This window comes from Chelon labrosus (assembly GCF_963514085.1).
Source record: "Chelon labrosus genome assembly, chromosome: 2".
Taxonomy (NCBI): Eukaryota; Metazoa; Chordata; class Actinopteri; order Mugiliformes; family Mugilidae; genus Chelon; species Chelon labrosus.
In genome coordinates this window covers 21,297,019-21,311,836 of record NC_140338.1, presented here as the reverse complement: position 1 = coordinate 21,311,836, position 14,818 = coordinate 21,297,019, and the positions used below count along the sequence as shown (strand labels likewise).

The window sequence follows — 14,818 nt, the reverse complement described above, 5'->3', positions numbered from 1 at the left end:
TTTGTGAGCGCAGTCCATCATCGACTTTCCCTCTCTAGTCCGATGCTCTAGTCATGTCTGATCATGTCACGTCTTTTACGTCATGTCATCCGTAGAGGTTAAAAAGGTAACGAGCCTGTTTTTCCAATGTTTAGGAGTAGAAAGTACAGACATTTGTGTACAAATGTAGGGAGTAAAAGTAAAAAGTCGCCAGAAAAATAAATACACAGATACCTGGAAAATCTACTTAAGTACAGTAACTAAGTATTAGTACTTCGTTACTTCCCACCTCCGGCAGTAGCGACAACATCTCTGCAAAACGCACCTGTTGAATAAATACAGTCTAAAAGAAATATGAAAATCTGTCACGGTTTCATATATATTTGGAAATAATCAAAGTGTGAGGATTTAGGGACATTTAAAAATATGTTCTGATGTAAAATGAAAAAGAAATATTTCGAATCTCTTTCAAGTCTGTAGGTCACCAGTCAGACTGATCGGATTAATGGCATTGATCATGTTAAAACTCAGGCTTTTCCATTGAAGCAGCTTTCAGATGACATTGAGATGGATTTGATCGACTCATCAGAGGTTCAACTAAATAAAGAAATCTTCGGCTACTGATCACCTTTTTTGAAGTATGGCCTTACCTCAAGTCTCCAGGAAAACATTGCTGACCAAGCAGCACTGAGATGGTGCAAGACATGGCATCCGACCTTAGAGCGGCAGAAGTCAGATGGTGATTGTGAGCAAAGAGGGCCTTTCTGAACATCAAATCATGGAGACTTAGTGTTTCTAAGGGGGCACTTTGTGGAGCTCGAAAGCACTTTGTGGAAACTGGATCAGTTGTATCTAAAGCACCATCATAGGATCAATACGTCAAGCTTTGTTCACTCAAAACATCAAGCTTTATTCAGATGCAGAAGTGACTCGGTAAAGAACAGCAGGCTCCAATCAGCAGATGTCCCGTCAGAAGAAGGAGGACTAGTAGTGTCTCAGAGGACGAGACTAAACCACTTCTCAGGAGAGAATCAAGGACGAACACTTGAGCTGGACTAAGACAGAACAGCATTTCACAGTGGATGATGGAGATGATGAATCACAGTTTAGAGATTAGTAACAGAAGAGTGTATGTAAGAGACCAACAGGAGAGAGAGAATGATACCACGGTGAATCAAAACCACAGTGAAAAATGCTGCTGGAAGATTCAAGAGTGGTGCTGGACTCCTGCAGTGTATGGACTCCACGCTGACCGAAGAGAAGAAGCACCCCATTCCTCAAGAGAGATGTTCGTTCCACATGGGTTTAATTTAGTGGAGAAAGAGTCATGGTGCAGCACGGGAATGATCCCACCTCAAAGAGGAAGAACTACTTAAAGACCAAAGAAGAACAAAGAAGCTTTCTTCCATAGTCAGCCGAACACTGATGGAGACTTCCCAGCATCGACAAGATGTTAGGAACTTGGTCATGATCGGTCAAAAATTGTGTTCATGGTGAGATAACGTTTGCAGAGCTAGAACTTTGGCAGCCAAAGAAAATTGTGCTAAATTCCTAAGGTCTGTTTTTGTTGTATTTAAAGTATTTATCCTGCCTGAGTGAAATCCTTCTGATCAGAGATTCCATTTTACCTGTTCAGATACATGTGCTCACATTCTCCAAAACATCAAACTTAATATATTATATGGTACTTAATTGACAAAGTTTGTCCGCTGCTGTGGAGCATAACATATACAGGGAGTAAAAAAGCTCCAACACCGATTTGATTCAAAAGAAGATGATGACCAATAGCTTTCCGTGTTTTCCAACGTTGCCGTCCACATGGGTTCTGGTTTCGTTTGTCTTTTTAAACCCTTGTTTGAACAACTGGTTGTTTTACTGCCTCCATGTTTCTGTCCCTCCTGGAAACTCATCACCTGGTGTTTACCCCAAGTGGAGCAAACATGCTCAGAAAGAATGGATTTATTCCAACCAGGGAGAAACCATCAGATCAAGTGTTTACATGGTTATTAAGAGATCAGATTTTCCTGTTCAACACGTTATCAATCGTGTACACCAACCCTCTATATCTGATTGTTAACACCTTCTGATCAGGTCGGTCTGTTCTCATTGAGGAGGCTACATGAGACAGTTTTATTCTGGTTATTAGAGGAATAGTAGTGTCCATGGAAACACTTGTTGATTTGTAGCTGTTTTTTTCCTGTGGTTTAGATTGCTTCATCTGTTATGTCTTAAATTGATATTCCACAATTGCTCACACATGTAGACCAAACACACCAATGACAATATGACTTGCAATAAAGTTGCAAGTTTTTTGTCACCACACTCTGTACTTATTGTAGTACGTCGTGTACTGGAATAAATCGTAATTAAGTATTTGAACATACGAATCATATCGTACAGTTTCAGACTTGTTTTGAATGCTAAAATCTGCATCTTGACAGTGTGTCTCTATGAAACGTGACATGATTCTGACAAACACCCTCCAGGTTTTGACGTCTCCAGCCACAGCAGCGGCAACCAGCAGCGATGGGCAGGAAGGAGGCTACTGCAGGAAATGGACAACGGCAGCCTGGAGGAAACAGAAGAACCTAAGAACTGCACCACTCCAGGTAAGGCACGGACAGGACGAAAGAAGGAGGACACCTAGTGTTCTCCCCCTCCCTCCCTCCTTTCTTCCCTCTAGAACAGAGAGAGGAAGATGAAAAAGAGGTGTGAAACTGGGAAACAAATCATCCCCATCTCACATGTACTGCCTTTCTACCCTATTCGTCCCCTCAGTTTTCTGTTCCTAATATGGGGTAACCCAGATTGTGAGGTCAGATGATTTCCCATGAGCGCAGGCTACAGCAGGCGGTGGTATTCGACCTGCCTCAGCGGTTTTCACACTCGGTCTCCATCACTTTTTTTTTTTTTTTTTGTATTTTTAGGATCCTGCAGGTTTCATTCTCACTCCCTCCCTCTAGCTGTCCCTCTCTGTCTCGCACCAACTCTCTCTTCATCTCTGCCATTCCTTCCCTCTTTGTTTCCCTCAAGTCCCATCTCAGAAGAAATTCCTGTTTCCATGGTGACCTTTTTATCTTATAATGAATGAGCATACTTGACGCACTCGCGGAAACTGTATGAGGATGCTTTAGTAAAGTTTTAAGTGAGTCCCATTAAAAGGACTAAAATCTGCTTCTACTTTATTAATGCGTCCTGATCTTATAAGCCCCTGGTTCGTGGTGTGACCCAGCCTCAGACGTGCATGCATTCACCCATGTCCTGTTGCTATTTTTGGATGTAGATGGACGGCTTTTGATGTTCAGAGCGGTTATAAGTGTCGTGGAGAGGTGACTCCTCTGCAGATCTCACTGACGCTAGGCTTCTCCTCAGAGGGAGTGGCACTCATCTCATGAGCTCATTAAGCAAAATGGCCATCATCAATCTCTTTCCTCACCTTCCCAAGGTCGCTGCTGTCATCCATAAAAGGAGCCGAGGTCAAAGTTCAACTTATTTTATTCTCCGGCTTATTATACAGTACCTGCTCTTTCCTCCCCATGCTGCTAAATTTAAAGCAGCTATGGCGTCTGTTACCCTCCTGAGAACTGCAAGGTTTTCGCTAAATAACCTCTATTTCTGAGAGTCTTGGCCCGGCACTTGTGATTTCTGCTCTTGAGACTGTATGAGACATATGAAACGTACTATTGTGAGGAGACGGCGAGGCAATCTTTCAAAAGGGCCCCTATTAAATGTGAACCACACTGTACCTGCTGTTCAAAGATAAAAAATGTTTTCTAAGATGTTATAAATAGTTGACCATAATCCAGTATTTCGCAGAATCTTTCTTACATTACGTCAGCTGGCTCAGTCTCATGTCATGTTGCCAAACCGAAGACTTCTGCAACAAACATGGCAAGAACAATGTTGTTATCACTGAAAAGAGTGGAGGCCGAGGATATGTCAAGAGTGTGCAGCCGTGGAAATTTGATCTGTGAAGCTCCATTAACCTCAATGCTAACAACTATATAGAAATATATGACAATGCTAATATGCAGCTGCTTAGCAAGTGCTATGTTTGCTTAGTCCACCTATGGTTTGCTAATTAGCAATAAGCACTCTGATAGGAATTCCATTAGTTCTGGAAGAAGTTGTCATAAAACTAATTAGTGGATGAATTAAAAGTTTGACCTTCTCATGGGGCTAAATTAAAAGTTAACACATCATCAGATCTATTTTAGTGCTGATCCTGTGGGGGACATGAAAGTCTGAAGCAAACTGCATGAAAAATCCAGTAAATAATATATTTTAAGTAAGTCCGTTTTACAGAAGAGCAGCCACTGCGGCTGCATTTACTGGATAACGACAAAGTTTAAAAAGTTAACGGCAGCACGAGTAGATAAGGTCAGTGAACTGACTAGTGTCCGTTGTGTAGGAATATCAAGCTAAAGTTTGCAAGTTAACGTTTACCACCATAGGCTAGAGGTCGTAACGGACCAAATAAGGTTAATTCTGGGCTCGCACTTTAAGAGTTTTGGTCTGATTTATCCTTGAGATTAACTCCCCTGACAACTGATTGAAAAATCCGGCGCTGACCTCGCTCTGTATCGAGGTTCGGACAGATTCTTTGGAATATAAAGGTTTGCAGATGCTCGTTTAAACCTCCTGAACTGCTTGCAGACTCATCGGGGTGGTCCTGATTAATTCAAACATGTCTGGTATTTAGGATTTAGGAGTCTGGATGATTGCATCAGTGCTTTCACAATAACCAATGAGGGTAATACTGTAAGTCTACAAGGACACAGAGCTGCAGATGGTGTCGTCAATCAAAAGTAAACATAATACACAATGAGGCTAACATAAGCTGACATCCTACTGTTTATAGTAATACTAGCAGAACGTTGTTCTTCTCCTTTTGGATTGATTGGCAGTTGCCCCATTACAGGAGTGTGGATCAGTAGATTTACAGCGCTCCGTTGCACCACGGTTTCAGCTTCGTACACATCCGTTTCCTTGTGGGAAGACGTGAGGTGGTGCGTTCAGCGTTCCCTGATCTGACACAATACTCGATACTATCCTGTGGTGTGTGTTGTGCTTTTATTTTCCACTGTTGTAGTCCGTGCAAGTTCGAGATTAAAGACAAGAATATCTGTGAATTTATTCCAAATTCAACAATCAGGTTCTGCCTGTGCCCATCTGCACAAGTGTGTGTTTAGATAATAACGGCCCCCAACCAGAATCGAACTGTCGTAGCCTGACTCATTACTTATCAGAATGTGAGTCTGGTAACACGCCATGGGGATTTCATCAGGTTTTTTTTTTTAATTAACGTCCTGTCAGCCGGCTAATGAAGCGATCAACTGCTTACGTATGTGATCATGCAGTAGCTTGCATGTGTTTGCGCACAATAGGCTGTGCATTTGTGTCTCTCCACACTTTGCGTGCGTACAAGGCTTGCTGATGAGGAAGTATCCCAACATGAGCCCTGTGTTCTAGGAGGATGCTGCACAACAGAGGCACTGACGGATGGTCGCCCGAAATTAGAGGCCTGCTGAATAAATGCTCGGAAGACAAGGGGAATGAAAGAGAGAGGTCCTCGTTCGCTAATTTTCCAAACATGAGACAAGCCACCCTACCCGTCATTACATCTCCCTCCATGATTTTAATTGTGAGGACCCCGCTGCTTCTGTTGATTTCAGACACTTGTTTATCCCCTCTCATTCGCCCTCCCTTCGTCACTCTGTCAGCTTCCAGTCAAAGAAAACGAGGGGAAGCGCAGGCAGCAGCTGGTAGTAATGCTTGAGGATGGCTTGTCTCTTTATTGTCTTACCCTTCTTTTACAGCAGCATATTTGTGAAAGTATCAGAGCGTTTCCTGCCTGAAAAGAGGAAGCTGTGTATGTGTCTGTGTGTGTGTGTGGCTGGGGAGGTGAATACAAGCACTCTGGCCTTCCTTTTATCATGAAAAACAAGCTGTTAATTTCAGTGGGCCCCACTGAGCGGCCAAGGCTACATCTCATGTTGATGGATGGAATAGAAGAGATATCCATTTCTATATGAGAGGATAGCAAAGAGAAGATTAATCATTGCGTAGTTTTCATCTAATGACGCTGTTAACACACTCTTTATTACTTCTACCAGCTCTATACAAATACACGCACACTCGCCATCATTTCTTTGCAGACCATTTGCTAACACAGGTGGTTCATGTACGCCCCGAGCAGCTCTGTGTACAGTGGCATTGGCTGTGTGATTAGACAGATAGTCTGGGTACTCCGTACACGTGACTGCTCTCGCCAGGGGTCTTTCCCCGGAGGCTGTCCTCCCGTGTTATTAAAGAACCCCTCCTCTCAGTTCGGCTTCGACGCAACACTCCATTTTAGGAAAGGAGGCTGCTATGACTTAATCAGGGCTTCCCTGTGAGAAATGTGGCGTGTGCGCGCATGCAGGACCATTAAGACTAGTATTGATTAATGCGCGGGTGCTGGCCCTGGTTTCTGCAGTGAGTAGGAGGGGCGTGCAGGTTTGCTCGGTGTGTATTTGTACATGTGGGTACATGCTGGCCTCACTTCATGTAGCTTGCCCCTGTGTGCCTGAGGCAAGTGGGTAAGTATCCCCGTAGTACAGCCGATAAATGAACGAAGTCAGAAGTAATGATGGGTCCTTTAATACCCCGACAATAGCCCTCCTCTAATCAAATGCAAAACTGACCCTGAAAGCACCTGCAATGATTTCCTCTGAGAAATCACTTCTACCATATTACAGTTACAGCATTAGGTCTGAGTGTGCTGCTGCTGCTGCTGCTGCTGTCGCCTTCCAAACACAATGACAGCTGTATTAATAGTTGGACATGATGGCAGGGGTCTTTCTGAACTAACGTGCAGACTGTCAAAGTCAACTTGTTATTGCAGGAGCAGGAGCTCTATGCTCAGGGGAATAAGACCAATCCATCACAGCAATTAGCTGAGTGGAGTCAGAGTCCCCTCTACATCAGCTCCCGCTGGTTCCCTGCCTGTTCCTCCCTCCCTCCGTCCCTCTCTCCTTCTCTCTCTTCTGTACCAGAACATTTATCCAACATTATGTTTTTTTTCCCTGCTGCTGTTTTCTTTATGTTTCCTTTCTGGTTGAATGCCTGTTTCTCCTCTTCCCGCATGCCGAGGAGATTCTTCCCAGTTTCCCTGCTGAATTATAGAGCTCAGGTTGTTTGCCAGCAGCAGAAGTGGCTTGACACACCTTTAAAGATTCATCTCGCCGGTGTGGCTGTGAGCAATGTTGAGCTTACTTCCTGAGTGCCACGAACATCCTCCTTTACTGTCGTTTCACCGGGGGGTTTTGAGAGGACGTTCAGGCTCCCAGAGCAGCATGCTGACTGTAATGCTGAACTACGTTTTGACATGCCTCAGTTGTTACACTTTGGGCACATTTGGCATTTTATACCTTTATTAAACAGTAAAGAGCTGACAGGACTCGAATCCTGTCGATGTAATTACAAAATCTTAAACTCCCGGGACACCAAGCCGCCCTTCCATTTTTACAGTTTTCTGACATGTTGCCTTTCCATTATTATTTCAAATTTTATGTTAAATAATAATTATATAAATGTTTGCATCGCCATTGTTTTAGTTCAGTCCATCCCATGCTAGTTTTGACTTATTAGACAAATCTTAGTAGTTTATAAAAGGTTAAAACACCATGATAATGCGTTTGATGTGCTTTTCGAGTAAGAATATTTCGTTGTGTCTGCGGGGTTCTTTGAGGATAAACACTTCAGATGTAGCAGCCGAGTAATCGACAGGCTTTGATGATGATTGACAGATTGACAAAATGGTAAGCCAGATGGTTTGAGATCTACCAAGGGATGTGATTACAGCCTGAAATCTGTCAGTAGATGCGTCCGCTCTAAACTGATGTCAGTTGACTGGTTCAAAACGTCATGAAAAAGTGCATCTGTTTATCGTAAAATGTTTGGGGATTAGTCACTTACTGAAAGGACATAGTGTCTTGTTGTACAGTATTATCACCTCTCAGCATCAAACACCTTGACTTTATATCTTTATGTCAATAAAGCTGATATTTAGAGACTCATTACATTCATATATTTACTATTTTAAAACATAGTTTTATGGTATTTTAAGTTAAAAGTAATATGAATGAAGGAAAGTGTTGATCATACTACATACTTATCCTGCAGTGCCTTAAGTATCTGTTAATAAATCTCATAGCATGGTTAAAAGTATGAATAAACATGAGCCTGAAGCAGAGATTGCAGCTCTCAGGTTAACAGACCTAGATTTACAGAGGTTCTGCCATTGTTCTCTTCTCTTAGGTTTGTCTAAGGAGGATGTGGAGCATCTGCAAATGGCTGTGTGCATAGGGTATTTGGGCTGAGCTGCTTTAAATGAGGACCTTCCTTTGTTCCCTTTCTTTTTTTCAAGTCATTTGTCAGATAAGGCAGGTGAAGCAGTTTCACCTTCCAGCCCCCTAACCTGAAAATCAGCCTCTAAACACGGTGCATCGTGTTACAGCTCAAGTTTCATCTCACCAGTCGTCTATTCATCCGTGGTTGCCGTTCCTTGCCCAGTTTGCCTTACGACCCAGATTTTTGAGTTACTGCTCTGACGCGAGTCAGAGTGGTCTTGTCCCAGAGCAATGCACTTCCTGCTTGATTTGATCTCTAAATTGCCAGGGTTATTTTCAGATCATGAGCAAATTTTAGTTGAATTTGTTTACAATGACATGGCTGCGTCTGTTGTAGTAAAATAACGAAAAACAAACAATTAACAGCGCTTAAGGAATTAATCAAGAACACTATAAATGTGAATAAATTTTTCTTTTCTCTCTATTAGTTGTTTGTTACCAGACTCATATTCTGGTCTGGCTACACTAGGCTGGCAAAATATGAATAAATATGGTGTTCAAGCTGTTGGAGCTGTGAAACCAAAGGTTGAAACCAAAGCTGTGAAATTTTTTTTCTTGAGGTAACCATCTGGGGAACGTTGTGTTTGGGTCATATGTCAGTCAGCTGTATGAGTCGCTCCCATTCATTGTGCCACAAAGTGGAGATTAGTTCCAGCTTGGCCCCTTCTCATTTGCTTCCCCAAGGGGTTTTCTCCTATCATTGTTACATGTCTCTGACTTTCATTAACATTCATGGCCCCTGGTCAACACATCGCTGCTGGTCTCTTCCTGTGCGTGCGCCCTTTTAGGAGCGAGGGAGAGAATGTCAAAAGTTCCTTGTGGAGTCTCTGTTTACCTTTTCACACCAACATGCACTGTGTGCATTGTTGTGCATGAGAAAACTAGTGAAGTAGTGAACTAGTTTAGTTTCTTGTGTATTGTCCAATTATTGGAAGATTTTGTCAGTTATCAATACACAGTAAAATGCCAAAACCCCTAAAGGTGACAGCGTTGTCTAGCCCTTTAATCTACTATTGTTATTAAGCCGCCCTTTGATCTGACTCTTATCTGAGCACAAAGCAGATACTCGACCAGGACATACATCTACACTCTATCTTCTTGACAGATTGTCTTATTAAAATGTACTGCCATGATCAGCTGTCATATTGTTCATGTGTTTTGCTTCCTTTTCTTCTTTCTACTTTACTTCGTCTAAAAGAAGATGAGCATTACTTGTTGTTGGTCCTCTGTATGTAACCTGGAAGCCAGAGCAACTAACCCTCCCACAGAATTTTTGCATCACAAAATAATGCTCTGACAAAGATCGTCCAGGCCCATCAAGTTGTTTGGGTGGGCTTTATGTGGTGACGGACAGAATAGTAACAGTGTCGTAGTCATACATGTCTTGGTAGCACCATCACCACAGTAAAATGGCTCTGATTGGTTGTGGATCTACCCAGTTGCAAGCAGAGATATTTTTCTCTGTGTCGTTGAAACACGCCCCATGATGACATCCAAATGGAGTGTTGCCAGATTAATATTCTCAGAATTATTTTAAGAATGAGTAAAATGATGGCTGTAGCTGCCGTCAGTGCCGGTGTTCAAACGTTTCAGTTCAGTGTCACCACACTGCAGATGTGAACAGATTTTCTTTTCAAAGCTAAGCTGGCCTCCTGCTGATGTAATGGGAATGTAGGAAAAATCTATTGCTTCAGTCACTCATGAAAAATGTCATACCAGACAAAACTAAAAATTATAAAAACAACAACTTTCATTACTGACATTTTAAATTATGTTCTGTAAACCTGCAGTTTCTCTGAATCAATATTTATTAACCGGACAGGAAAAGCGCTGCAAAAGTTCCTCTGTAATGAATCATGTGGAGAGAACTGCATGTGAAAGCATGTGAGCGCCGCTGTACTTCCTATTTTACCAGTTAATGTAGTGCTGCTGTTAAATGGCTTCTTTCATTCATCTGATCTGAATACAATAGTAATGCTATTTTTCCAGAGAGATGAGTCATGAGGAGGTGAGCTTCATACACGGATTCAATATGACTGAATGTAACCAGCTGCAGAGTAAGCTGCACAGCCTCTGTTCCCATGGAGATGTACACTGTTTAACAGTGAGTCACCGCCGTTAGACTGAAGGGCCAGGGTTATGCCCAAACGTAGCCCCTCGAGTTTGTTGATGTGCTGGTGGAGGTGATGCTGAATACCTGTTATTGAACAAAGAATTAATTGTTCTAACTACATGAATCTATCCTTGAAGAAATAATCATATTTAAGATGAGAGCATCATCTTCTTCACTTATTGTTCCTCAGTACCAGGTTCATGCAGTCAACGTTATCACACATTCACATGTTGAGGCTGTTTCCTGAGTTACACAAACATCCTCGTTTACTGCTGTTCACCGGAGGTTGAGAGAACCAGAACAGAACATGCTGTCTGTATCTGCTCAACTACCCATCGGGTTGCAGGCTCCTTGACCTGCCTCAGTTGTTACAACTTGGGGCAGATTTGACATTTTACCCCTTTATTAAACAGTCAAGAACTGTCAGGACTTGAATCCTGACAACCGGGACGCTCTTCAGTTTTTACAGTTTTCTGACATGTTGCTCGTAAGATGTTATTCTGTCTTTTCTTTTTGGGGAAATGAAAATTAATTTTCTAATTCATTGTCTGGTCTACTGAAAATTAAGTTTGTTTGATATGAGAAAATGAAGGGTCATGTCTGCAGCAGTTAAAATGTGTAATCTGTGAAGGCAGTTTTTTTGTTACTAGTCTAACTACACATATCTTTCCTTGAAAAAATAATTAATTTTGAGGCTAATTTTTACTGCCAACTTCATACAGTTGACATTAGCACACAGTCACATCTGGAGGTACCACCACCCAGCCATAGAAACCATGGATACAGTACAGCTCTTTCTGCAAAGGACAGATTAATTATATTTTTAAGATTTCTCTGCATGTGCATAATATAGCATGATGTGTAACTTATAATCAATCTAATGCAACACATTTTGCAGATGTATTTGAGTTGGTGTGGAGTCATTCCATTGGGAACTGATTATGTCTCACCGAAGCTCTGCAGGGCCAATCAAATCATTTGAGCAGACTTTACTCAGTGACGGACAGAAGAGTAACAGCAACGTAGACACTCTCGACAAATGCCTTAATTGCTTAATGTCACATAGTTGCTCTGGTTGTACAACTATCCAATTGCACAAAGGATTTTTCCCTCTGTATTGGTTGAAATATGCCGCAGAATGAAATCATATTCACGCACGTTGTGCTTGCTGTTAATTGCTGTTATCTCTGATGAGATAATAAAAAAACTAAAACAAGGGAAATTAAGTTTAGGTTTTTATTTGAAACCTGTGAGAGTTGTCCACCTGAAACTCACATGACTAGAGTCTGTAATGACCAGATACGTATCTGTGTCTGGATGAATCTGTTTTGATCCTGTTTTCATTCTCTTATGAATGCTACTGTGGCTATCACTGGGCCATTGGAGGATCACTCCCTGAAGAGGGGTTGGAGGATTAAAACATATTCATCTTTTTATTTGGTAACAAACTTGACAACATGACAACAATATGAGCAGCTGATATGAACTCAGTGGGCTGTTTGTTTCCTAGTTATGATGATTTTTCTTTTTTCTCCTGACTTCCTGATGTGCTGCTCTGATGAAACATATGATGCGTTTGATCAGTCAGTTTCCTGCTGAGCTGAATCAGGTAGACCCTGACGCATCTCATCTTGTTATCAATGCAGTTGCCTAATGATAGTTCAAGCAACATCCTCACTCTTGAATGCGTATGTTATATTGTCGGGTGATAGCACATCAGTGATCGTTGTAACTGGCCCTTATTAACCTTCCTATTATATCATAAAATCACTCTTCCTGACGTCAGCAGGTGGGAGCACCTGTGCTATAAAAATCTCAGACCATCAAACTGATTTTAAATAGAGCGCCGGTTCAGCCTAATTTTTTAGAAAGAAATATTGAAGGCAAACTGTGACATTATGATCTAAACTGTTTGTTGTAAGCATACATCACAGATTACAGAGCAGCTCTCTGCTTCAGCAATGACCTACTGTGCTTCCTGTACAGATTACAGAATACTTTCTTGTCATTCCCGTCTTTTCGGATTGCACTGAGACATGAGACAATCTTATTCTGATTATTAGAGAAATACTGGAGTCCATGAAAAGCGAGTCTAACACAGCCTGATTATTTATTGTTGTTTATTTCCTCTGATGAAATTTAGAGTAGACACATTAATCACAAAATAAAATGGAAATATCATTTACACATGACTCCAGTACACCTCGGCAGTAGATTCTGTGAGGGATGTCATCCTTTCCATGTCTGTATTCTCTTCCAGAGGACAGTGTGCTGTTAACTCACCATCCATCTTCCATAAGCTCTAACTGCTACTGCAGCTATGCATTCATAAATAATGATTCTATTCTTATACGAGTGTTCATGCATGTGATTACTGTCACAGCAATAAAGCAGAGTGAGCCTGTTATGGCTGCTATCAAGAGATACAGAGACAAACAAGAAATATAGAAGAAGAAATATAGTGTCCATGGGAACGCATCCGTGTGTGTGTGTGGAGATGTGTGTTCAGTCATGGTGTGTGTGCGTGTGTAAGTAAGGACAAAAGCTGGAGTCCTTAAATGTCACACATTACTCCGCACGGTAACTTTGCTCACGACATGCGATGTGTCAACCCACATCATCGTCGCCCACTGTGCATGTGCAGAAGAGGCCCCCAGCTCACCACGTGTGCTCAGAATATGCACGGGATGTACACAGGGATGTGCTTGTACTCAGCCCTTAGGGCGGGAAATGCAACTTTAATCATTTATTTATTTAGTTATTCTTTACGCTGACCGATGTCGACCCTCTGGTTGTTTTTTATTTATTTTTTTATTGTCCTCTGTACTTTTTGTTTCTGCAGTGCCATTAATGCATTGACAGCTTCAGCTGAACTCCGCACCTCCAAAGGGCAAACATGACTCCTCATGACATCAGTGAAACTTCTTCATCCTCAGCAGAGTGTGTCAGTGTTACACCTAGCAGGAAATCCCTCGCTTTCTATCTTTCGCCTCAATTTTAGCCAAGTCAGAGTCCAGTAATTCTTTGCTTCAAGCTAAAGAGTGTAGAGACGCTGAACTTGAGCAGCTGCTTTGCCATCCAGCGAGCATCCAGCCTGCTCTGCACTTGACAGGGAAAGATGCAGAGATTATAAGGTGCAGTTCAGCCTTTTATTGGTGTCAGCACGCTGCTCTCACACAGACAGATTCAAGGTCTTTCTGTTGCGTAGTCCTGACTTTTACTGTGTACATTTCAGAGATACGAACCGCTGAATGTTCGTAGAGGAGTTTGTTTGCCCCACAGCTGAGCGGCTGTTCATCGCAGCATAGGAAAGTCAATATTTGTCTGTTTTCTAAAGTCAGATTTATTTTCAGGGCGAGTGTGGCACGCTTCAGTGAAGTTATTCCCTTTGACTGGATACAAAATAAGGGTACAAGCCAGCTGTGGCTTATTTTGTTTTCCGTGATCTGGAGATTTAGATTCTGATTAAATGTGTCTGCGGGGATATGAATCCTCCAAAGAACAGTTAGATGAACAGCAAAACAGATGCACAGAGATGAAGCTGATTGGCTGATATCTGGAGTCTAACATGCAGACAGATCGCTCCCTTGAAGGACACTTCCTTCCCTTCTTCTTTTAAGTCAAAAATTTCCCAAGCAAATATATCTTTCCCTTCACCAAACAAAATGCCGCTACCATGTTATCATGGACACTTAAAGAACCTTTGTTCTTTTTCATTGGCAGTTTTCACACACACACACACACACACACACACACACACACACACACACACACACACACACACACACACACACACACACACACACAAAACATTTCCCTCTGTGCATAATTAGCCAGAAGTGTGAGATACAGAGTCATTGCATTCATAACGGCCTGAATAAAATTCAGTTGATAGTCATCTGATTAACGAGAGGAGAGGGAGATGTTTTTCAAGTCCATAGTGCTACACTCTCCAGTGTGCAGCGAGATTGCGGGGAAGTCATTATTGGCATATTTAACTGTCGTTCATCATCACTACTTCACCACAGATCTGCGAATAGTTTAGAGACCAAAACAGTTTTGGTCTTTAAAGTTAATTTATTAATTTATGACAGCTTTACAGGGGTGGAAATTGTCATAGCACTTTTTCAGTCAGTCATTGCCTTTATCTGTTGATGGACAGAAGAGTAACACAGTCATACATGTCTTCTGAGCCCCGTTAAGTTGAATTTGTTAACATCAAATGGGCTCTGATTGGTTGTAGGACTGTCCAGTTGTTTGCAATTGCATTTTTTTTCTTATTATTTGAAACACGGCCCATAATGAAATCCGAATTTTGTGTTTTAGTTAATTT

At 41.8% G+C, this 14,818-nt stretch overlaps 1 protein-coding gene across 1 annotated transcript in view; it reads left to right on the top strand.

The window, feature by feature from the left end:
* The window catches only part of LOC311498838 (sodium/potassium/calcium exchanger 3-like), a gene marked incomplete at its 5' end in the record, with an annotated part of 41,135 nt that overhangs the window by 3,145 nt on the left and 23,172 nt on the right, over window positions 1-14,818 (top strand). Inside the window, one exon of the mRNA XM_084559602.1 lies at window positions 2,466-2,588. Coding sequence (XP_084415728.1) covers window positions 2,466-2,588 — 123 coding nt within the window. The remainder of the gene's footprint in view (window positions 1-2,465; window positions 2,589-14,818) is intronic.